At 45.4% G+C, this 24,607-nt stretch overlaps 1 protein-coding gene across 1 annotated transcript in view; it reads right to left on the reverse strand.

Annotated features, from left to right (window-relative positions):
* The window catches only part of ZNF106 (zinc finger protein 106), a 91,830-nt gene that overhangs the window by 60,679 nt on the left and 6,544 nt on the right, over positions 1-24,607 (reverse strand). Inside the window, exons 4-5 of the mRNA XM_030215243.1 lie at positions 19,376-19,576; positions 13,152-15,314 (exon numbers count right to left, since the gene is read on the reverse strand). Coding sequence (XP_030071103.1) covers positions 13,152-15,314; positions 19,376-19,576 — 2,364 coding nt within the window. The remainder of the gene's footprint in view (positions 1-13,151; positions 15,315-19,375; positions 19,577-24,607) is intronic.

The raw sequence follows: 24,607 nt of genomic DNA on the forward strand, positions 1-24,607 counted from the left end.
TGTTTCTCTTACATTTTTGATGCTGCAGTTCCTCCTGGAGGCAGGGCCTTCCTTCATATCGCTATCCTGATGGAGATGAAAGTTATCTTGTATGATTAGTTGGCCACTGTGGAACCCTCTCTCTAACGTTGGATAAGCTACCTGATTTACCAGATGCGCCTGGAGCGTCTAAGTGTTCAGAATTTTATTAACATCCGTGGAACTAAGTTCTGTTCAATTTGGGAGCCCTTTTAGCAAACATTGACTATGCAGGCCTGTAGTTGGATTCTAAACATGTGATTGTTTTCCCATTTTTCTTAATATGGTGCCAGTGTGCCTTGGGGGAGGGGCTTAATAAAAGAAAAATGAGTCTTTCACTGTTCCACTGTTGTTGATTTTGGGTGCTTTGTCTGATCAAATTGTTCTATATTTATTTTAGTGGTCCGTTTAATAAAAATGATTGAAACATAAAATTACCTGAGAGACCAACCTCTGTCCCCAGACTTTGGAGATGTTACTCTGCAAGGCTTGAGCGGAAGGGAGGACTGAGCTTTCAGTTCCAAATAGCATGCTTGGCTCCCCAAAGGTGAGTATTCCATCAGAAAGAGTAGAAAGGGAGCTCTGGGCATGTGTCCCAGAGCTAACCTCTGCTCTTAATCTCTTGTGGAGGAAGAAAGATGAAGAAATAGATCCATAAAGGGGAAGAGTATCCACCAAAAACTGAACTCACAGAGGCTTCAAACTCCAACGTAAGTCTTCAATGCAGCTCTCTTTTGCACCACAGCTGTTATATCACCTGACATTAAGTATCCTTGCTATGTTGCCCTATTTTTTCAACAGTCAAGGATATAAAACAGAATGGATCTTACAGAAAGGAATAATCTGTCTTGGGAAAAAGGTGAAGAACCCCTCCTGATTGGCATCTTCAGAATATGATCAGGGAATATCCAGGCTCCCAGCAGTAACGTGCACAGAAGACTAGTGTAGGTTCTGGTCCTACCAGGATATTCAGTCCCCCATCTCCTGCTTTTCTTTTGATTGAAGAACTTGTTGTCTTGAAGTTTCATCAAGTTGATATGAGGTCCACTCATGGCGGTGTCCCAGTTGACCTCTAATAGGACCACAGCCGCTTCTTCCAATCTACACTTCAGGATTCCAAACATGTTTGGCTGAGAAAATTCATCTGGCCGATAATGGTGTCAGTCACATATGCTGCTGCCAGATCCTCTAGGGGAAAACTATCCCAGACCAAAACTGACACACTTACCAGGCACTTGAAGGCTACTAGAGTTTCACTCAATTTTGTTCCCATCAGTAAATAGCATTGTCTTGCCTGCAGTCAGCTAGACTGCCTTCTGCCAAACTAAAGGCCAAAATTGCTGGAGTGCTAGACAGCTGTCTGTGGCCTAGACTTGGACCTACAGGTACTCCACCGGGACCCCCTGTCACCATTTCAGCTGCCCTGGACCACAGCTCCTCTACCAGCCTATCAGGTTCAACTATATAATTCAAAATAACCATGAAGGGGACACCTTATCCATTCTCTGCTAGCGACAATTGCAGATCACTTGCTCAGGCATCCTCCAGTCTTCCTAGAGAAAGAGAAATTATCCTTGTGACATTGGGCTAATGGTGGTCACCCTAAAATGAATCTGAACCATGAGAGACACATATGGGGTCTGATTCCAATGTACAACATACAAGTCTATTGTTCTGGAGGCTAAGATCTGCAGAAAAGACCACTCTCAGGGTGGGCACGGAAACCGGAGATTTGGGCACTGGGACAGACGTCTTGAATCCCTTATGTCCATCACTGCTTATCTAAACCCTGCAATGCTAACTTCTTTCACCATATTGTCTGGCAACATAACTGTACACTGGTTGAAAAAACATTTGCCATCTATTAGCCTAATAGGGTGTCCCCGAGTCCTAGTACTATTTGAAAGTGTAAATAATTGTTTCCCATTTACCCACTGCAGCCCTTCATGATTTTACATATCTCTATCAGGTCTCCTCTCAGCCGTTTCTTTTCCAGTCTGAAGAAGCCTAATATATTTAGTCTTTCCTCATAAGGTAGCCACCCCCTTTAACATTTTGGTCAGCCCTCTCTGATCCTTCCCTTCAGTTTTGCTATGTACATTTTGAGATGGAGCGACCAGAACTACACACAGTACTCAAAGGTCTGTTCTATTATGTCTTCATCAGAAAGGGAAAAATGCTAATCCTTTAAACCATTTTACAGGCATCATAAATCCCCCGGGTGGGATCGCCTCTGGAACCCTTCCTCACTCCACGAATTAGCATTTTTCCCTTTCTGATGAAGACTTTTGAAACTCGGCCAGAGTTAAAGGGAGCAGTTATTGTGATGGCAAGATTGGAATGGATGAATGATATGTGATTTTAATGAAGCACAAGCACGAGCACAATATACCCCAAGGGAAGTGAAATAACTGTTTGAATATATGTGTATATCGCATTATGGGTTGGTTTATGTAAGATATGTGGGGGAAGTGAGATCAGGGTGTCATGAATTAACATATACCTCCTTTAGGTTCAAGCAAATGTTCTATTGTTTGTTCTATTATCTATGTATCGGATGGTAATATGGAATGCACCATAATGTATGGGCTGAGGTTTGAGTTCAAGCCTAATAGTATTTAATGTGAGTAGTTTATGACCTATACATATTTATTATAGATATATGCATACACTGGTGATAAAGATCTACTTGGGCTCAGCTGTATGTACATACACAAATATTAGGAGGCGGAACATCGTATGTGCAATGATGGTTCCACTGTGACACCACCACATATTCCTCTTGGGGATATAATGGGTGTAAACGGTATGGTCTGAGCACATTTAAAACACTTTATAATATTTATAGCATTTTAAAGTGCATATATAAAAAAAGATACATTTTGAACCCAAGTTTATTATAGTGAGATTACATAAGGGTATTGCCATACTGGGAAAGACCAAAGGTCCATCAAGCCCAGCATCCTGTTTCCAACAGTGGCCAATCCAGGTCACAAATACCTGGCAAGATCCCAAAAAAGGGTATGATACATACCTGTAGCAGTTGTTCTCCGAGGACAGCAGGCTGATTGTTCTCACGACTGGGTGACGTCCGCGGCAGCCCCCACCAACCGGAAAAAAGCTTCGCGGGACGGTCGGCACGCAGGGCACGCCCACCGCGCATGCGCGGCCGTCTTCCCGCCCGTGCGCGACCGCTCCCGCCAGGTGAATAACTAGCAAAAAAATGAAACACACAACTCCAAAGGGGAGGAGGGAGGGTAGGTGAGAACAATCAGCCTGCTGTCCTCGGAGAACAACTGCTACAGGTATGTATCATACCCTTTCTCCGAGGACAAGCAGGCTGCTTGTTCTCACGACTGGGGTATCCCTAGCTCTCAGGCTCACTCAAAACAAGAACCCAGGTCAATTGAAGCTCGCAACGGCGAGGGTACAACAGAAATTGACCTACGAAGAACAACTAACTGAGAGTGCAGCCTGACCAGAATAAATTCGGGTCCTGGAGGGTGGAGTTGGATTTACACCCCAAACAGATTCTGCAGCACCGACTGCCCGAACCGACTGTCGCGTCGGGTATCCTGCTGGAGGCAGTAATGTGATGTGAATGTGTGGACAGATGACCACGTCGCAGCCTTGCAAATCTCTTCAATAGTGGCTGACTTCAAGTGGGCCACTGACGCTGCCATGGCTCTAACACTATGAGCCGTGACATGACCCTCAAGAGCCAGCCCAGCCTGGGCGTAAGTGAAGGAAATGCAATCTGCTAGCCAATTGGAGATGGTGCGTTTCCCGACAGCGACCCCTAGCCTGTTAGGGTCGAAAGAAATAAACAATTGGGCGGACTGTCTGTGGGGCTGTGTCCGCTCCAAGTAGAAGGCCAATGCTCTCTTGCAGTCCAATGTGTGCAACTGACGTTCAGCAGGGCGGGTATGCGGCCTGGGGAAGAATGTTGGCAAGACAATTGACTGGTTAAGATGGAACTCCGACACCACCTTCGGCAGGAACTTTGGGTGGGTGCGGAGCACTACTCTGTTGTGATGAAATTTGGTATATGGAGCATGAGCTACCAGGGCTTGAAGCTCACTGACCCTACGAGCTGAAGTAACTGCCACCAAGAAAATGACCTTCCAGGTCAAGTACTTCAGATGGCAGGTATTCAGTGGCTCAAAAGGAGGTTTCATCAGCTGGGTGAGGACGACGTTGAGATCCCATGACACAGTAGGAGGCTTGATAGGGGGCTTTGACAAAAGCAAACCTCTCATGAATCGAACAACTAAAGGCTCTCCAGAGATGGCTTTACCTTCCACACGATAATGGTAAGCACTAATCGCACTAAGGTGATTCCTTACTGAGTTGGTCTTGAGGCCAGACTCCGATAAGTGCAGAAGGTATTCAAGCAGGTTCTGTGCAGGGCAAGAACGAGGTTCTAGGGCCTTGCTCTCACACCAGACGACAAACCTCCTCCACTTGAAAAAGTAACTCTTTTTAGTGGAATCCTTCCTAGAGGCAAGCAAGACCCGGGAGACACCCTCAGACAGACCCAACGCAGCGAAGTCTACGCCCTCAACATCCAGGCCGTGAGAGCCAGGGATTGAAGGTTGGGGTGCAGCAACGCTCCGTCGTTCTGCGAAATGAGAGTCGGAAAACACTCCAATCTCCACGGTTCTTCTGAGGACAACTCCAGAAGAAGAGGGAACCAGATCTGACGGGGCCAAAAGGGCGCTATCAGAATCATGGTGCCGCGGTCTTGCTTGAGCTTCAGTAAGGTCTTCCCCACCAAAGGTATGGGAGGATAAGCATACAGGAGGCCGGTCCCCCAATGAAGGAGAAAGGCATCTGACGCTAGCCTGCCGTGTGTCTGAAGTCTGGAACAGAACAGAGGCAGCTTGTGGTTGGTCTGAGAGGCGAAAAGATCCACCGAGGGGGTGCCCCACTCTCGGAAGATCTTGCGTACCACTCTGGAATGGAGCGACCACTCGTGCGGTTGCATGACTCTGCTCAGTCTGTCGGCCAGACTGTTGTTTACGCCTGCCAGGTACGTGGCTTGGAGAAGCATGCTGTGCCGGCATGCCCAGCGCCACATCCCGACGGCTTCCTGACACAGGGGGCGAGATCCGGTGCCCCCCTGCTTGTTGACGTAATACATTGCAACCTGATTGTCTGTCCGAATTTGGATAATTTGGCAGGACAGCCGATCTCTGAAAGCCTTCAGTGCGTTCCAGATCGCTCGGAGCTCCAGGAGGTTGATCTGCAGATCCTTTTCCTGGAGGGACCACATACCCTGGGTGTGAAGCCCATCGACATGGGCTCCCCACCCCAGGCGAGATGCATCCGTTGTCAGCACTTTCGTGGGCTGCGGAATTTGGAATGGACGTCCCAGGGTCAAATTGGTCCGTATGGTCCACCAGAGCAGTGAAGTGCGGCAACTGGTGGAGAGGCGGATGACATCCTCTAGATTCCCGGTGGCTTGGAACCACTGGGAAGCTAGGGTCCATTGAGCAGATCTCATGTGAAGACGAGCCATGGGAGTCACATGAACCGTGGAGGCCATATGACCCAGAAGTCTCAACATCTGCCGAGCCGTGATCTGCTGAGACGCTCTGGTCTGCGAAGCCAGGGCCAAGAGATTGGTGGCCCTCGCTTCGGGAAGGTAGGCCTGAGCCGTCTGGGAAGTCAGCAGCGCTCCTATGAATTCCAGAGACTGAGTTGGCTGGAGATGGGACTTTGGGTAATTTATCACAAACCCCAGCAGCTCCATAAGTTGAATAGTGCACTGCATGGACCGGAGGGCTCCTGCCTCCGAGGTGTTCTTGACCAGCCAATCGTCGAGATATGGGAACACGTGCACTCCCAGCTTGCGCAGGTAGGCCGCTACCACCACGAGGCACTTTGTAAACACTCGTGGGGCAGAGGCGAGCCCAAAGGGCAGCACACAATACTGAAAGTGCCGTGCGCCCAGGCGGAATCTGAGATACTGTCTGTGAGCTGGCAGTATCGGGATGTGAGTGTATGCATCCTTTAAATCCAGGGAACATAGCCAGTCGTTTTTCTGAATCATTGGCAGAAGGGTGCCCAAGGAAAGCATCCTGAACTTTTCTTTGACCAGGAATTTGTTCAGGCCTCTCAGGTCTAGGATGGGACGCATCCCCCCTGTTTTCTTTTCCACAAGGAAGTACCTGGAATAGAATCCCTGCCCTTCCTGCCCGGGTGGTACGGGCTCGACCGCATTGGCGCTGAGAAGGGCAGAGAGTTCCTCTGCAAGTACCTGCTTGTGATGGGAGCTGAAAGACTGAGCTCCCGGAGGACAATTTGGAGGCAGGGAGGCCAAATTCAGGGCGTATCCGCACCGCACTATTTGGAGAACCCACCGGTCGGAGGTTATGAGAGGCCACCTTTGGTGAAAGAATTTTAACCTCCCTCCTACCGGCAGGTCGTCCGGTACGGACACTTGTAGGGCGGCTATGTTCCCGTGGATCCAGTCAAAAGCCCGTCCCCAGCTTTTGCTGTGGAGGCGCAGGGGGCTGCTTAGGCGCACGCTGTTGACGGGAACGAGCGCGCTGGGGCTGTCCCTGTGCCTGACGAGGCCTTCGGGCCGGCTGGTTGTACCTACGCTTCGCAAAAGAATAGGGTGCAGCCTGCCGGGCCCGGGAAAAACGCCCGCCCGTGGGGGCGGGTGCTGAAGGCGCCCGGTGGGAGAGCTTGTCGAGAGCGGTTTCCCGCTGATGCAGTTGGTCAACCATCTGCTCGACCTTCTCACCAAAAATGTTATCCCCCCGGCAAGGGACGTCAGCCAGTCTCTGCTGGGTGCGGTTGTCCAGGTCAGAGGCACGCAGCCATGAGAGCCTGCGCATCACTATACCTTGGGCCGCAGCACGAGATGCCACGTCACAGGTGTCAAAAATCCCCCTGGACAGGAACTTTCTGCACGCCTTCAGCTGCCTGACCACCTCCTGATATGGCCTGGACTGCTCCGGCGGGAGCTTATCGACCAGGTCCGCCAGCTGTTGCACATTGGTCCGCATGTGGATGCTCATATAGAGCAGGTAGGATTGGATGCGGGTCACGAGCATGGAGGATTGGTAGGCCTTCCTCCCAAACGAGTCCAGAGTGCGAGACTCCCGCCCCGGGGGCGCCGAGGCGGTATCCCTCGAACTCCGTGCCCTCTTGAGAGCAGAATCCACGACCGCTGAGTCATGGGGCAACTGGGGCCGCATGAGCTCTGGGTCAGAGTGGATCCTGTACTGGGACTCTGCTTTCTTGGGAATGGTGGGGTTAGTTAATGGTCGCACCCAGTTCCGAAGCAGCGTCTCCTTCAGGACATTGTGCAGCGGTACCGTGGAGGACTCTCTAGGTGGTGATGGATAGTCGAGGACCTCGAGCATCTCGGCCCTCGGCTCTTCCACAGAGACCAAGGGGAAGGGAATGCTGATAGACATATCCCGCACAAAGGAGGCAAAGGAGAGACTCTCAGGAGGGGAGAGTTTTCTCTCCGGTGACGGCGTGGGGTCCGAGGGAAGGCCCGTAGACTCCTCTGAGGAGAAATATCTCGGGTCCTCCTCTTCCCCCCACGAGTCCTCATCCTCGGTATCGGACATTAGCTCATGTAGCTGAGTCCGGTACCGGGCCCGGCTCGACGTCGAGGCACCGAGGTCTCGGTGTCGTCGAGCGGTGGACTCCCGCGCCGGCGGGGACGGAGCTCCCTCCATCGACGTCGACGGGGACTCCACCTGCGTGGCGGTCGAGACCGGTGGCGCCGGCGAGCAGCCTGGCGCATCAGCCCTTCCAGGATCCCCGGAAGGATGGCTCTGAGGCACTCGTCCAGGCCCGCTGCCGGGAAAGGCGGTGGGGCCGGTAAGGGTGTCGGTGCCAGAAGCTGCTGGGGGCCAGGAGACGGCACCGAGGTGCCGGAACCCCGACGCGTCGGTACCTCCACCACCGACGGAGATCTCTCCTCTCTGCGATGACGCTTCGGCGTCGACTCCTCTTCAGGGTGCACCGAGGGCTCCCGGTGACGGCGCTTTTTGTCCTTTTTCCGGTGCACGTCACCGGCGCCGGAGGGCATGGAGGAGGAGGAGGTCGATCCCCCTCGGTCTCGAGGTACCGGGTCCGACAGGGTTCGGTCCCGTGGCTCACGAGCTGAGGGAGTGACCGGGGCCGACTGCCCACGCGGCCTCTCAACCCCACTCTCACCGGCGGACCGGCGGGCCGACGGGACCTGTTCTCCTGGGGTCGCTGCCATCGGTGCCGATGTCTCGGGCATCGATACCGGTACCGAAGAACCGGCCTTCGATACCGATGCCGTCGAGGTCGACGTCGAGGGGCCGGCGCAAGTTCCAAAAAGACGGTCCCGTAGAACTTGCCTCGCAACCTGAGTCCGTTTCCGGAGACCGAGACACAAAGCACACGACTTGAGATTGTGCTCCGGCCCGAGGCACTGGAGGCACCAAGCGTGGGTGTCGGTCTGCGAGATCGGCCGGCCGCAGCGACCACACTTTTTAAATCCACTCGGGACCTTCGAGGACATCGACGGAAAAATCGCGTCGGCGAAGTCAAAGTCGGCAATGGTGGCTAAAATCACACCACGAAAAAACAAACCGACCGAGCGGCCACTAGGCCGCAACGTGGCGTCCCCGCTAGAAGCGAGGGAAAAGGGGAGCGCGTGCTCCACACGCGCGAAATCCCTTTTTTTTTTTTTTTTTCCAACAATACAAAAGAAAAGAAAAAGGAAACCGAACGGGAATTCAAAAGCGACGATCCGCGTAAACGCGGTCGAAAAATCCGGCGGCTGAACAGAGAGAGAGGCAATTGCACAACTCTCTCCAGTCGCGGAAAAAAAGTAACTGGCGGGAGCGGTCGCGCACGGGCGGGAAGACGGCCGCGCATGCGCGGTGGGCGTGCCCTGCGTGCCGACCGTCCCGCGAAGCTTTTTTCCGGTTGGTGGGGGCTGCCGCGGACGTCACCCAGTCGTGAGAACAAGCAGCCTGCTTGTCCTCGGAGAAAGTACAAAACATTTTATACTGCTTATCCCAGAAATAGTGGATTTTCCCCTAGTCCATTTAATAATGGTCTATGGACTTTTTCTTTAGGAAGCCGTCCAAACCTTTTTTAAACTCCGCTAAGCTAACCGCCGTTACCACATTCTCTGGCAACGAATTCCAGAGTTTAATTACACGTTGAATGAAGAAAAAGTTTCTCCAATTTGTTTTAAATTTACTACATTGTAGCTTCATCGCATGCCCCCTAGGTCCTAGTATTTTTTGGAAAGCATAAACAGACGCTTCACATCTACCCGTTCAACTCCACTCATTATTTTATAGACCTCTATCATATCTCCCCTCAGCTGCCTTTTCTCCAAGCTGAAGAGCCCTAGCCACTTTGGCCTTTCCTCATAGGGAAGTCGTCCCATCCCCTTTATTATTTTCGTCGTCCTTCTCTGCACCTTTTCTAATTCCACTATTTCTTTTTTGACATGCGGCGACCAAAATTGAACACAATATTCGAGGTGCGGTCGCACCATGGAGCGATACAAAGGCATTATAACATCCTCATTTTTGTTTTCCATTCCTTTCCTAATAATACCTAACATTCTATTTGCTTTCTTAGCCACAGGAGCACTGAGCAGAAGGTTTCAACATATCATCAACTACGACGCCTAGATCCCTTTCTTGGTCCGTGACTCCTAATGTGGAACCTTGCATGACATAACTATAATTCGGGTTCCTCTTTCCCACATGCCATCAATTTACACTTGCTCACATTAAACGTCATCTGCCACTTAGACGCCCAGTCTCCCAGTCTCATAAGGTCCTCTTGTAATTTTTCACAATCCTCCCACGATTTAACAACTTGGAATAACTTTGTGTCATCAGCAAATTTAATTACCTCGCTAGTTACTCTCATCTCTAGGTCATTTATAAATATGTTAAAAAGCAGCGGTCCCAGCACACACCCCTGGGGAACCCCACTAACTACCCTTCTCCATTGAGAATAGGGATCATTTAACCCTACTCTCTGTTTTCTATCTTTTAACCAGTTTTTAATCCATAATAGAACACTACCTCCTATCCCATGACTCTCCAATTTCCTATGGAGTCTTTCATGTGGTATTTTGTCAAATGCCTTCTGAAAATTCAGATACACAATATTAACCGACTGACCTTTATCCACATGTTTGTTCACCCCTTCAAAGAAATGTAGTAGATTGGTGAGGCAAGATTTCCCTTCACTAAATCCATGTTGACTTTCTCATTAATCCATGCTTTTGAATATGCTCTGTAATTTTGTTCTTAATAATAGTCTCTACCATTTTGCCCGGCACGGACGTCAGACTCACCGGTCTATAATTTCCCGGATCTCCTCTGGAAACTTTTTTAAAAAATCGTTACATTGGCCACCCTCCAATCTTCCGGTACCACACTTGATTTTAAGGATAAATTACATATTACTAACAATAGCTCCGCAAGCTCATTTTTCAGTTCTATCAGTACTCTGGGATAAATACCATCCGGTCCAGGAGATCTGCTACTCTTCAGTTTGCAGAACTGCCCCATTACATCCTCCAGGTTTACAGAGAATTCATTAAGTTTCTCCGACTCGTCAGCTTTGAATAACATTTCTGGCACCGGTATCCCACCCAAATCTTCCTCTATGAAGACTGAAGCAAAGAATTCATTTAATCTCTCTGCTACGGCTTTGTCTTCCCTGATCACCCCTTTTACTCCTCAGTCATCTAGCGGTCTAACCGATTCTTTTGCCGGCGTCTTGCTTTTAATATACCTAAAAAAAATTTTTACTATGTGTTTTTGCCTCCAGCGCAATCTTTTTTTCGAAGTCCCTCTTAGCCTTCCTTATCAACGCTTTGCATTTGACTTGACATTCCTTATGCTGTTTCTTATTATTTTCAGTTGGTTCCTTCTTCCATTTTCTGAAGGATTTTCTTTTCCCTCTAATAGCTTCCTTCACCTCACTTTTTAACCACGCCAGCCGTCGTTTAGTCTTCCGTCCTCCTTTTTTAATACGCGGAATATATTTGGCCTGGGCTTCCAGGATGGTGTTTTTGAACAGCATCCACACCTGATGTAAATTTTTGACCCTCACAGCCGATCCTCTATGGGTTTTTTTTCACCATTCTTCTCATTTTATCATAGTCTCCTAACGTATTTGATTTCCTATGTATACTTACTTCAAAGCTAATATCAAATCCGATCATATTATGATCACTGTTATCAAGCGGCCCCAGCACCATTACCTCCCGCACCAGATCATGCGCTCCACTAAGGACTAGGTCTAGAATTTTTCCTTCACTCGTCGGCTCCTGTACCAGCTGCTCCATAAAGCTGTCCTTGACTTCATCAAAGGAATTTTACCTCTCTAGCATGCTCTGGTGTTACATTTACCCAGTCAATATTGAGGTAATTGAAATCACCTATTATTATTGTGTTGCCCTGCTTGTGTCCCTAATTTCCTTTAACATTTCTGCATCTGTCTGTTCATCCTGGCCAGGCGGACAATAGCACACTCCTATCACTATCCTTTTCCCTTTTACACATGGAATTTCAATGCACAGTGATTCCAAGAAGTGTTTTGTTTCCTGCAGAATTTTCAAATCTATTTGATTCAAGGCTCTCGTTAAAATACAATGCTACCCCTCCACCAATTCGATCCACCCTATCACTACGATATAATTTGTACCCAGGTATGACAGTGTCCCACTGGTTATCCTCTTTCCACCAGGTCTCAGAGATGCCTATTATATCTAATCTTTCATTTAGTGCAATATATTCTAACTCTCCCTTCTTATTTCTTAAGCTCCTGGCATTCGCATATAGACATTTCAAATTATGTTTGTTGTTCCTATTTACATCATGCTTAGTACTTGACAGTATTAATTTGCAATCTTTTGTCTAATTTTTATTTTTATTTAAAGACACCTGATCTACTACGGTCTCTTTTGCAACCTCATTATCAGGATACCCTATCTTCCCTGTTTTGGTGATATCTTTGAAAGATACCTTATCCTGAACCATGCGCTTTTGAGCGACTGTCGGCCTTCCCCCCGTTTCTAGTTTAAAAGCTATCTATCTCCTTTTTAAATGCCAGCAGCCTGGTCCCACCCTGGTTAAGGTAGAGCCTATCCTTTCGGAATAGTCTCCCCACTTCCCAGAATGTTGCCCAGTTCCTAACAAATCTAAAACCCTCCTCCCTGCAACATCGTCTCATCCATGCTTTGAGACTCCGGAGATCTGCCTGTCTCTTGGGCCCTGCATGTGGAACGGGTAGCATTTCAGAGCCTATGCTACCCTAAGAGCTTAAATTTGGCTTCCAGAACATCTCTCCCACATTTTCCTATATCATTGGTACCCACTAAACTAGATCCTGCAGTGCCTGCTAGATTCTATCTGTTAATGCTGTGGTACAAAGTTTTTAGAACTAAATGGAAAAGACTATGGAGATTAGTTGATAAAAGTTGCTTTTTATATTTTTATTTTGCCTATCACTAACCTACAATTCCTCCTTTAAACCCCAAGCTTTAAGTTCCCAAAGCACAATTAACTTATGTGTAAAATACCAGCTTAAGCACACAACAGTGTAAACTGTCTCTTGGTAAGTGGCAAAAATAACAAAAAGGCTACATAAAAATCAGGTGGTTACACAGGAAAATGGACTTCCTACAGTTCATTCATAGACTCGCCAACACCATTAGAAATTAGCATTTAGAGACTAGAAATGTCCAAACCAAATCCCAATTTGAGATCCCAGTTATAAAAACTGTCTATGATCCACAACACTACTGTATTTTTTTGGGACAGGATACAGTGTTTTCTATTATTGTGGTTCTGAATTACAAAAAAGCAGAACTTGGGAAAACCACAGTGAATTTTATTAAGACTCCAGAAGACTCAGGTGATTAGTTTTTCGCTGATTTTTCCCAAATTATATTTTGTTAATTTGGATAGCAATAACAAATTATGCTTGTGGTAATAAATGCATAATGCATATTTTAAAATCAGAAAGAAATCCTCACATCCCAATTTTTAGTCAATACCACAAAGAAAAGCAGATCACTCCTGGCACAGCCCCTTAACTGTGTTAGCATACAACATTAAAGATTAAAATATTATAAAGTACATACAAACCTTGGTAAACCCTTGCCCAGTTCCTGTTTCTTCTTGGTTACCTGCTGGATAACTTGCTCCCAATTTACATTTCTCCGTGATGCATTCAGAATTTGCCTCAGGGTTGGTTTCAGGCCAGACTCTCTGTCTATTTCATTTTTACGGTAGCAATTGACATTTCTGATGCGGCGAGCAATGTTGAGATTGGGCTCAGGCAGCTGGGCACCAGCTTTACTCTTTGAACCAATGTGTCGAGTCAAGTCTCTCTGGAGAGAAGCTGGAAGACGAAGCTTACCTAGCTCATGCAGACGACATCCTGATGACTGGCCACCTTCTTTTTGAAGCTCATGGTCAGAACCACTGTTCTCAAAGCCTACTGCTTCAAGATTAACCTGCAGTGTGAGAGAATCTTCATTGCATTCTTCCTGGGAAGCCTTAAAGTTTGTTTCAGGACTACAGTGAGCACTTGTCAGAGATGATGTAGAACTTTTTCGGAGAGATAAAACAATGTCTGAATTGTTGGGGACCTGATCTGGTGCTCCTGTCATGTTTTCATCATTTTTCATGCTGTGCTCAGACTGCAGGCTTTTACTGGATGAAAACTCATTACTATGAGGGCCTAGATTTTCAGCAACTGCTCCATTATTTTCACCACTGGCAAGTTCACCCTCACTCACATTATCAAAAGTATTAATTTTCTGCTCGTTATCCTTTGCAGAATCTATAAGTAGTTCATCCATGCTACTGTCCCTCTGCAAAAGTTTATTACTTGCATGACAGTTTAGATGATGACTATGCAAATGCTGACTGCACTGAAGCATTTCTTTGGCTTTCTTGAGCACTTCAGTAAGGCTCTCCACAGGCTCTTTCGGACTTTGAAAATTAGCACTATGCAGTTTATCATTGTAAGAATTGGACTGCTTAGTATCTAAATCTAATGCATTCAGGTTGTTCTGACCAGCTCCAGGTGATGAAGACGGACGTTTAACATTCTTTAAAAGATATTTGGGGTCTTGCTTTGAAGAACAGGACTTTATATCGGAAATACTTAACAAATTTGACTTAATTAATGGCATCCTATTAATTTTGCTGGCATCTTGGTCAGGCTTTTGTCCAATTGAGCAGTCTGAGGCTACTTTATCAGAGGTAGTGAAATCAAGATTGGAGCTGGCATCAACAGATGCAGAAATATGGTTTTCCTTCAACTTCTGCTTGGGGAAAACTTCTGTATTACCTGGTTTTTGATCACCACCTCTTGTCAGTGCAGAAGATTGATTTTTCTCAGAACCTTGTGGAACAGTTTCTTTAGCGCCTGACTGGGATTCAGCGGTTCTCTGAAAGGGATATGGAGTCCAGCGATATTTGTCCCTGGAAGGGCTTGAACTCTTCCCACTGCATTTGGACATTTTGTTGTCTAGCTTCCGAGGCATATGAAAATCAAGAGCGCCTGAAGGTGGAAACATATCACTAGTGAAATCTATTGCACAATGAGGTTTCTTGCTCCGATTCAATGCTAGATCTCCATATGGTGAAACAGTGCTGGTACTGCTATTATCCTGCCATTCCCATGCATATCCCTTAAGGTTGTTATTCTTTGGTTTTCGGTTTGGGTTCCACCCAAAAGCCATATCTTCCGAAAAAGGAGGATTTAAACCTCTGTTTCTTCCAGGTGGAAATCCATTGGAAGATCTGTCAAAATTCCACCCATTTCCACCATGCGGATTAGAATTCAAATTCCAGTTTTTACCACAGTTGTTGGATTGCCAAGTAGGGAAAACCCCAGATCCTTCATGATGCCAGTTGGGATTTCTTCCTGTGCCACCTTGATGCCAACGAGATGATCCACCTCCATTTGAATGCCAAATACCTCCAGAATTACTATTGGTCTTGTGTTGATTTGCTGAACATCCAGGGCCATTTGTGTGCCATCCAGTTTGACCCTTAGGACCACTAAGATGTCCATTTTGAATAGACATTCCAGCAGGCTGTGGAAAGTTACCTTGTCTGTATTTGTTAAAGCCCTCATTTTCCCATTTCCAGTCTCTTTGTAGTGGGCCATGATGATGCCAAGTTGACTGATCATAGCTGCCTCTATCTAGAAAAGTACTTCGATCTTCCTTTCTACTTTGGAGTCTCTTGTCATGAGGCTCTGTTTCATTGTTTGTTCTGCCAGCTTCTTCTTGCCTGCAAATACAAAATATTTCAGTAAGCATTAATAGGCTATTTACAAACTAGTAGGTACTTTGCTCTTGGTACATCCTAAATCCGGTAAAGCTTCTCTTACCAATAGCTAGAATAAACACATTTTAAAATTATCTTTGGTGGAAAAAGCTTGATACCTCAACAGTAATGTATGAGCGACTCATGTTCAGTTCCCATGTCTAGCTTCTGCTGCTTGACCATTAGTATGGTGGACGCAGCATTCACAACAATGTGTAAGGAGGGCTTTCAGGCCATCTCATAACATTGGAAGTAGAGGCTGACCTAATTTCAGTCTCTGTTTCAACACCAAAAGTGGTCCCAAATTTGGGTTCAGTCATTCCTCTGCATTTTTGTATGAAACTGAACTCCCCCCCCCCCCACCAGTGACCACTCTCTGCCTGCCACCACCCCCCTACCATTGCCAAGCTGGACCAGCAACCCCCAATCACAACCTCTCTACACTCTCACTACCTGAAGGCCCTCCCCAGGCCTAACCTTTAAATGCCCTGGTGGACCAATGGCCTCTTCCAGGCAGAAGGATCTCGAGTTGCTCCTACCCATGTTGATTCCTCAGTCAAAATGGCTTCTGGGACCTCCCACAGCAGTCTCGACAGCAATTTTGACTGAGGAACCGGAGAAGGCAGGAGTTAAAGGATCAATCCTTTTGAACAGGCCACTGGACTAACAGGGAATTTAAAGGTAGGCCCAGGGAGCGTATTTGGGAGGTGGTCAGCCCAGCAGGACTCGCTCTGTCTGCTGAGGGAGAGTAGGGGGCTGCTGTGCCATTTTTGGTTTCAGCTTTGGCCAAAACTGAGCAGCAAATTTCAGCTGCTGATTCGGTTTTGGTCACCCTCTAAGTGCAAGGTCAGGCTTGAAGTGCATGTGTGTAGAAATGAACACATTCTATAGTCTCTGCCTCTGACCAAGGATTATCATTGCAATGGCCATGGTTGATGCCAGAGAAAAAAACTCCATGAAACTGCAACAGCAGATGCTAGTTCACTTTGAGTCGGAAGCCGAGGAGGAGGAGGAAGCTGCTGTTCAGCAAATCTTTAAAAATCCTTAAGAACACTGTTACAAAGTAAATTATATCAAGCTACCTGATCTAATCTTGTAAAACTTCTTCAAAAGAATTGGGGAATGAAGATGATGTCAAGAGCTTTAGTAAGAAGCATATTACTTACTCTTGGAGAGGATAGATCTACTATTTAACATATTTATAAATTATATGGAGATTGGAACAACAAGTGAGTTGATTAAATTTGCAGATGATACAAAACTATTCAAGGTTGTTAAATGCATGTGGACTGTGAAACATTGCAGGAAGACCTTAAGAAACTGGAAGACTGGGCATCCAAATGGCAGATGAAATGTAATGTGGACAAATGTAAAGTGATGCACATTGGAAAGAATAATCCGAACCATAGTTATCTGATGCTAGGGTCCACCTTAGGGGTCAGCACCCAAGAAAAAGATCTAGGTGTCCTTGCAGATAATACACTGAAATCTTCTGCTCAGTGTGCGGCGGCAGCAGCCAACAAAGCAAACAGGATGCTAAGAATTATTAGGAAAGGGATGGTAAATAAGACCAACAATAATATAATGCCTCTGTATTGCTCCATAGTGCAACCTCACCTTGAGTATTGCATTCAGTTCTGCTTGCCATATCTCAAAAAAGAAATAGTGGAATTAGAAAAGGTTCAAAGAAGAGCGACCAAAATGATAAAGGGGATGGAATTCCTCTCATATGAAGAAAGGCTAAAGAGGTTAGGGCTCTTCAGTTTGGAAAAGAGACAGATGAGGGGAGATATGATTGAGGTCTACAAAATCATGAGTGGATTAGAATGAGTAGAAGTGAATCGATTTTTTTATTCGTTCCAAAAGTACAAAGACTAGGGGATACTCAAGGAAGTTACATATAAATAACAAAATAGGAGGAAATATTTTTTCACTCAACGAATAGTTAACTCTGGAACTCTTTGCCAGAGGATGTAGAAACAGTGGTTAACGTATCTGGGTTTAAAAAAAAGGTTTGGACAAGCTCCTGGAGGAAAAGTCCATAATCTGCTATTGAGACAGACATGGGGAAGCTAACGCTTGCCCTGGGATTGGTAGCATGGAATGTTGTCACAATTTGGATTTCTGCAAGGCACTTGTGACCTGGTTGGAAACAGGATACTGGGCTAGATGGACCATTGGTCTGACCCAGTATGCTTATGCTTATGTTCTAACACTGAAAATGTTTAACAGGGATAATGGTTTTGAGGGGATTATTTTTTTTGAACTGGGAGAACTGTGCTGGAAGACGTACACCAGTATAATTGTTCAAGGAGAAATTCTATTGCCTTAATTTTAGCAAAATTGCGTATTGTAATCCAGTTTATTTTGACTTTCTGAGATTCCATGGATATAAACACATATTAAAATGGTCTCCAGTACCATTTTCAGAATACTCCAGCAAAAGACCAGAGAAGGATATATAAGATGACCATTTGGGTTCCAGATTCTTGTGCTAACTGTGGGGCCTGAAAAAGTTTCTCAGACCCTTCTTTTCAAACAGACACCTTATTTTGGTGACAGGAGTCGTCCAAACAAAATAAAACAAAACCCTGTCACCGTTTACCACAGCACTGGCAGTATGCATCTGCCTTCCTTCACCCTCCCCTCCAGTGCAAATGTCACTACTGCCCCTCAAATGCTATCAGGCCAGTAATTCCAAACCAAATTCAGGTTTACCCTAGCCCCAGGCTTACTCTCCTGCTACAGCCAAGAAGAATCAACATGAAAACACTGATGCAGTCATTTTTTGGAGAGGGATGGGAGGTAACACCCCACCACCACCCAAATATGACCTCCTCATCCCTTATACCACAAGCACTCACTTGAATTGTCCAGTTCCTCCTCCCCCCAATCACTACACTTGACACTGCAATATATAAGTTTATGAAGCTCTATACTGCAAGGAATGCAACGAGAAACTGAAAGCCATCTAAACATACAAAAGGAGACACACTCAAGCAACTGGAATTAAGCATAAGCTCTCCTTTCCCTATAACAAAATGGAAGCAAAATGTCCAATGAGGTTCCTAGTACTCCCTGGTTTTGGCTGACTATGGAACCTCTATTTCTTAAGTACATCAATAACGATAAATTTGTTTTTAACCTATATCTATTTTTGATGGCCTGCTAATTCTTCTGTAGGCCTTCTGATTTGGTATAACATTTTTTTTTCCTAAGTGAAAGAAGATAGTTCTGCAAAGAAAAAAAAAAGACAAAGCTCAGGATATGTTCTCCCTTTGGTGGATATCGTCAGTTCATCAATCATACGATGGTTCTTTGGGGGACTTCATTTCCTCATAGAAATCATCCAATTTACATCAATACTGCTCTAGAAGTATTGTTTACATCCTAGGCTGCCAGCTTAATATCTCCTCCCATCTCAGGTGTTTGATCCATCCATTCTCCAAGCAGGAATTCTATACATCCCCAACCCTATGCATTTAAGTTGGAAGCCCAGGAGGAGGATGAGAAGGAGGCTGTTGTTAAGCAAAATTCAGTCTTGCAAAGGAAATTATGGTCAGGATCAGGAAATGAAGGTGTCAAAGAGGAATTCTATACACTCCCAACCCTGATTACTATGGCAGATATGTTTCTGTTAGGTTTAAGAAACATCCTGGGTCACAAGTTCTTATAAAAGCAGAGCAAATATATATAGCTAACAGATTTACAAATTCTTTGTGGGATTATTTATGGATAAGAGAGAATCCAAAATATTGTCAAACTGATTTTTTTACACCATCAAAAAAAAACAAGCTGTTTAAAAATTGATGGACCTGATTCATTTCTATCATTTCTTCACAGTGAAATCATCAAGTAAACACAAAAGTTATTTTCCATCAGTAAACTGAGTAGACAGGAGCAGCAAGCCACAGGCAGGTAAACATTTCAGTTTGGTAATGCATGTACAATAAATGAGTGACACTACCCTCTCGTATGCATACGTACCATCCTCCCCTCCTCAGAGTAATGGAGTAACAACTCACCAACTTTGTTGCTTTCGTTGATTTATCAATTGTATCAGCTCTTTGTCAAAATATTCTTCATCAGCCTCCTCTTTTCCCTCCTCCAGGACTCTGTCGTGGGCATCAGCGTTGTCTTTGTGAAGCTGACTGGAGATATGTTTGGCATAAGCAGAGAGGCCCACTACCGTTACCCTGCACACTCTGCACTCATGGTTGCTGTCCCTAGGCAAAGAGGCAGAGGGTGGACACTCAATTCTTCCCAGTGGCATGGCAGGTACATTTAAAAGAAAGAAAAAAAAAAAAAAAAAAAAAGACAACCGTACTGTGTTTCCTCCGTAGGAAGTGGTCTCCTTTCACCAGTGTACTGAAATGCTGCTAGGCACACTAACAGCTACCAAAGTGATTCTGACTATGGTTTTATCTTTAGAAGTGAACAGAAATTTCAAACAAGAATTAAGTTTCTTGTCACTTTCAATAATATCAGACAGCATAACTTGACAGATTTTTTTCCAACAATTAAGAGGCAAATTTCTTGCAAATATTTCTTTCTTAAAAGGGGGGATTCTTCTTAAATTGTTGTACTTAAAATCTTGCCTGCAGAGGAAACATAGCAGAGAGGAAGAAAAGGAGGCTGAGGCAGACGCTTGCAGAGCTAGCAGGAGCTGCTCTGAAGCACATCCATGGTGCCAGATGCTCTGCACCCACCCAGAGACAGTTTCTACATTTATTCTCTGCTTCTAGCACACTCTGTGAAAGCTCCAGAGGGGGAGGCAGACAACAACCAATCACAAGTGTGTAACCCAAGCCATGACAGCTGAGACCCTAGACTGGAATTCAAAGACTCTGAATTGGTTGTGAGCAAAGGGAGGGTGCCTCAACCCTAACCTACTTTATTTGGTTAGAATGAGGCTTGTTACATTCTGTTGTAGGCAGCTTATCTACAAAAATGCATTTCAGTACATAGAATATTAACAGCTGTATGTAAGCGTTTTACCCCTGCATCACGAAGCAGTCTTAAAATTACCACAAATGTAAGGAAGGTTCCATACTTAGTAAAACACTAGCTTCTCGTCCTCTATTATGTGGCAAAAGCTAAAAGGTGGGGGCACAATATTCAAAATTATTTAAATGGCCAGGAGAGGTTCCTGGCCGTTTAAAATGTCTGTCTGAGGTCAACTGGGCATTTTCAGTGGCACTTAACCCAATAGTACCGCTGAAAATGCCACTTTAGCACCCAAGCAAAAACTGGTTTTGTGGGAGTTCTGGGGCAGAGTTGGCCGGATACGTGCCAATATTCAGCTCTTAATCAGCTAAGATAACTGCATAAATAGAACCGCATAAAACGCAGTCCTATTTTTATGCAGTTCTTCATAGCCAATTGAGTGCTGAATATTACACTTAACCTGCTATGTTTTTGCTGGCTCCTCAGCACAACACCTTCATCAATGGCTTGGACCCAACCTCTGGAGAATATCCAGCAGACCGACCCTGGTTAAACTTTGCTCTCCTCACCACTGAATCAGTTACCCATGTGACTCATAGGTTCTTCAATACCCACTGCAAACTGGACACCTGCCCCAGCCATCTACTTAAATCCGCTCCTGACCCCTTCATAGCAGACCTCACATCCCACCTAAACTACATGCTCCAACAAGGTCTCTTCCCTGAGGAATATGGTAACATCCTACTCACCCCAACTCCAAAAGACAACATGAAAAAAACAAACAAGCTCGCCAACTACCGGCCAGTTGCATCTATCCCACTAGCAGTCAAACTGATGGAGAGCATGGTGACAAACAGCTTACTGATTACATGGACAAGTTCTCAATACTACATGAACCACAATCAGGATTTCGCCTCCTCCATAGTACCGAAACTGTGCTAGTCACTCTCCTGGCCAAATTCAAGCAGGAAATAGCTAAAGGTAAAAACATACTTCTCCTCCAATTCGACATGTCGAGCGCATTCGACATGGTAAACCACTATATATTACTAAGACTCCTAGACTACATCGGGATTGGTGGAAATATACTCAGCTGGATCAAGGGTTTTCTAACCATCAGAACATACCAAGTGAAATCAAATTCAAACATATCAGACTGCGGAGTACCTCAAGGATCACCACTATCACTAATACTTTTCAACATAATGATGATCCCGCTGGCTAAGTCCTTATCCAATCAAGGTCTCAACCCATTCATCTACGCAGACAATGTCACAATATACATTCCCTTCAGACATGATCTGACAGAAATCACCAATGAAATCAAGCTCGGTCTGAACACTATGGACTCATGGACAAACTCATTTCAACTGAAACTGAACACTGACAAAAAACACACTGCCTCATCCTCTCATCTCAACACAATACATACAAACCCACAACCATAAACACCCCAGACCATACCCTTCCTATCTCAGATAGCCTGAAAATACTCGGCGTTACAATCAACCGCAACCTTACACTTGAGAGCCACGTGAACTCCACAACAAAGAAAATGTTCCACTCAATGTGGAAACTTAAACGCGTAAAACCTTTCTTACCAAGGGAAATATTCCATAACCTAATACAATCAATGGTACTCAGACGGAATCTATGCGGGATGTAATGAACAACTCACAAAGAAACTCCAGACCACTCAAAACACAGCAGCCAGGCTGGTATTTGGTAAAACACGATTCGAAAGTGCCAAACCCCTCCGAGAAAAATTGCATTGGCTCCCAATCAAAGAACGTATTACCTTCAAAATCTGCACCCTGGTCCACAAAATTATCTACAGCGAAGTCCCAGGCTACATGACATACCTCATAGATCTACCAACCAGAAACACAACCAGATCATCACGAACATACCTAAACCTCCACTACCCAAACTGCAAAGGACTCAAATACAAAGCAATCTACACATCCAGCTTCTCCTATCTAAGCACACAACTATGGAACTGTGGAGTGGAGGAGTGGCCTAGTGGTTAGGGTGGTGGACTTTGGTCCTGAGGAACTGAGTTCGATTCCCGGCACAGGCAGCTCCTTATGACTCTGGGCAAGTCACTTAACCCTCCATGGCCCGCCGCATTGAGCCTGCCATGAGTGGGAAAGCGCGGGGTACAAATGTAACAAAAAATAAATAAATAAAACTCACTGCCAAAAGCTGTGAAAACAACCTACGACCATCTAAACTTCAGGAAATCACTAAACACCAACCTGTTCAAAAAGGCATACCCTACCGACCCAACATAAATGCCTTCACTCTGCAACACAGCAAAACCAAAGCTCGTAATGGACTCTATATAACCTCTCCTCTCTTCTTTCCCCATTGTGCCTGAACCTTAATCGACCACAACATCACCATGTATTTGTTTCTCTACCGGACTTGGTGAACACCTTTATGGTACTATGTAAGCCACACTGAGCCTGCAAATAGGTGGGAAAATGTGGGATACAAATGTAAAATAAATAAATATACCCAGAAATTCAATGCTCAAGCCTGGACATGGCCTGGCATTGGATTTCCGGGTATAACACCAGCAGCGGTCAGCATAATGCCGATCGCCACTGTCTGAATATCAGGCCCTATGCTAATACCAAACCATCACGCTATGTAATGTGAATGGAGGCAGGGGCTGGGTCCATAAACTTAATTTAGGGGCTCTTTTACTAAGCCTTGCTGGTGGAGCAAATGGGAGGAAATCCATTCAATTCCTATGAGCTTCCTCTCATTTGCCACTAGTGCAGGTCAGTAAAAGAGGCCTTTAATTTGCTATTTGTTTAACCAATATCAATTAGATCTTTTCACAATTACAGAAACCTGGCTTCAGGATTGTGAATCAGCTACCCCCTACATCTAATGATTATTCTTGTAACCACCATTCAAAACAAGGAGGAAGTGTTGCAATCTCTTTATGTACAATACTTAAATCACAAGAGGTATTGCAGAATGTCTCGTTATATTGAGGCTATAATTATTTGCACTGCAGGTCCAAAACAAATATTCTACTTGTCATTTTACAGAGCTCCTACCACAAACCAGGCATCTCTTGAAGAACTTAGGGGTCCTTTTACTAAGTCGAAGTAAAAAGTGGCCTACTGTAGTGCGAGCGTGTCTTCTGGGCGCGGCTGGGCCATTTTTTTCCGCATCTAGGCCTTTTTTAAGGGTTCAAAAAATGGACACGTGCTAAAATTGAAGCGCACGTCCATTTTCAGCCCGGGACCTTACCACCACCCATCAACCTAGCAGTAAGGGCTCACGCACTACATGCACAGTGACCTGTCGGAGTGTGCCAACTGCCAAACACCGGAAACGCCGTGTGCGGTAGGTATATTTAAAAAAAAAAAAAAAACGTCCCGGTGTTATGGGCATGCGCCAAATCTGAAATTACTGCGCCTTTGTAAAAGGGCCCCTTAGTACCTTGATATCTGACTTTAGTCAACTGCAGGGTGTTTTGATTATCCAGGTCAACACTAATATTCACATTGAAAATGTGACTTTAACCCCCCCAAAATCTTTTCTTTGTTAGATTCACTAGGGTTTCTTATTCATTTCTCCTTTGCAGCCCATACAAGCAAACAAGGAGTTAGAAGGATGGGAACATCTGGAAGAAGTAGGAAAGCAATGGGCAAAACGGAAAGAAGTTATATTAAGGGAAATAAACCTTTTTGTAAGGAAAGTAAACAAAATTAAGGATAAAAGAAGGCTGCTTTGATTCTCAAAAGCAGCTGCTGAAAAGGTAAGGAAAAAGAGGTTACCTTCATGAACTACAAGAGATCGCAAAAAAAGGAAGACAAGCAACAATAACTGGAAAAGCTAAGAGAAGCTGGTAGTTAGTAAAGCAAAGATGAAAATGGAAGAAAAAATAGTCAATACGGTAAAATGGGGGGGGGGGGGCAAGACTTTTTTTTTTTTTTTTTTTTTTTACATATGTTAGTGATAGGAGGAAGTGCAAAAGCAACATTGTGAGACTCAAAGGTGAATAGGAGGAATATGTAGAAGCTGATAAAGGTGAAATTGCTTAACAAATATTTCTGTTCTGTGTTCACAGCTGTAGGGCTGGGAACATGACCACAGAAGACAAACACAAATAGGAATGGAGGGGTGGTAGTCTCTGAATGATTTTCAGAGGACTGTGTTTATGAGGAGCTGGCTGGACAAATATTCAGTAGGTAGATAGAGAGCCAGACAGAGTAAATAGATCAGACACTCTCCAGAGTCAGGACCTTCATTAAACTTTGGCAGGAGGACTCTGACCTGGAAAGCTA

The sequence above is a fragment of the Microcaecilia unicolor genome, chromosome 9, assembly GCF_901765095.1.
Source record: "Microcaecilia unicolor chromosome 9, aMicUni1.1, whole genome shotgun sequence".
Classification (NCBI taxonomy): domain Eukaryota; kingdom Metazoa; phylum Chordata; class Amphibia; order Gymnophiona; family Siphonopidae; genus Microcaecilia; species Microcaecilia unicolor.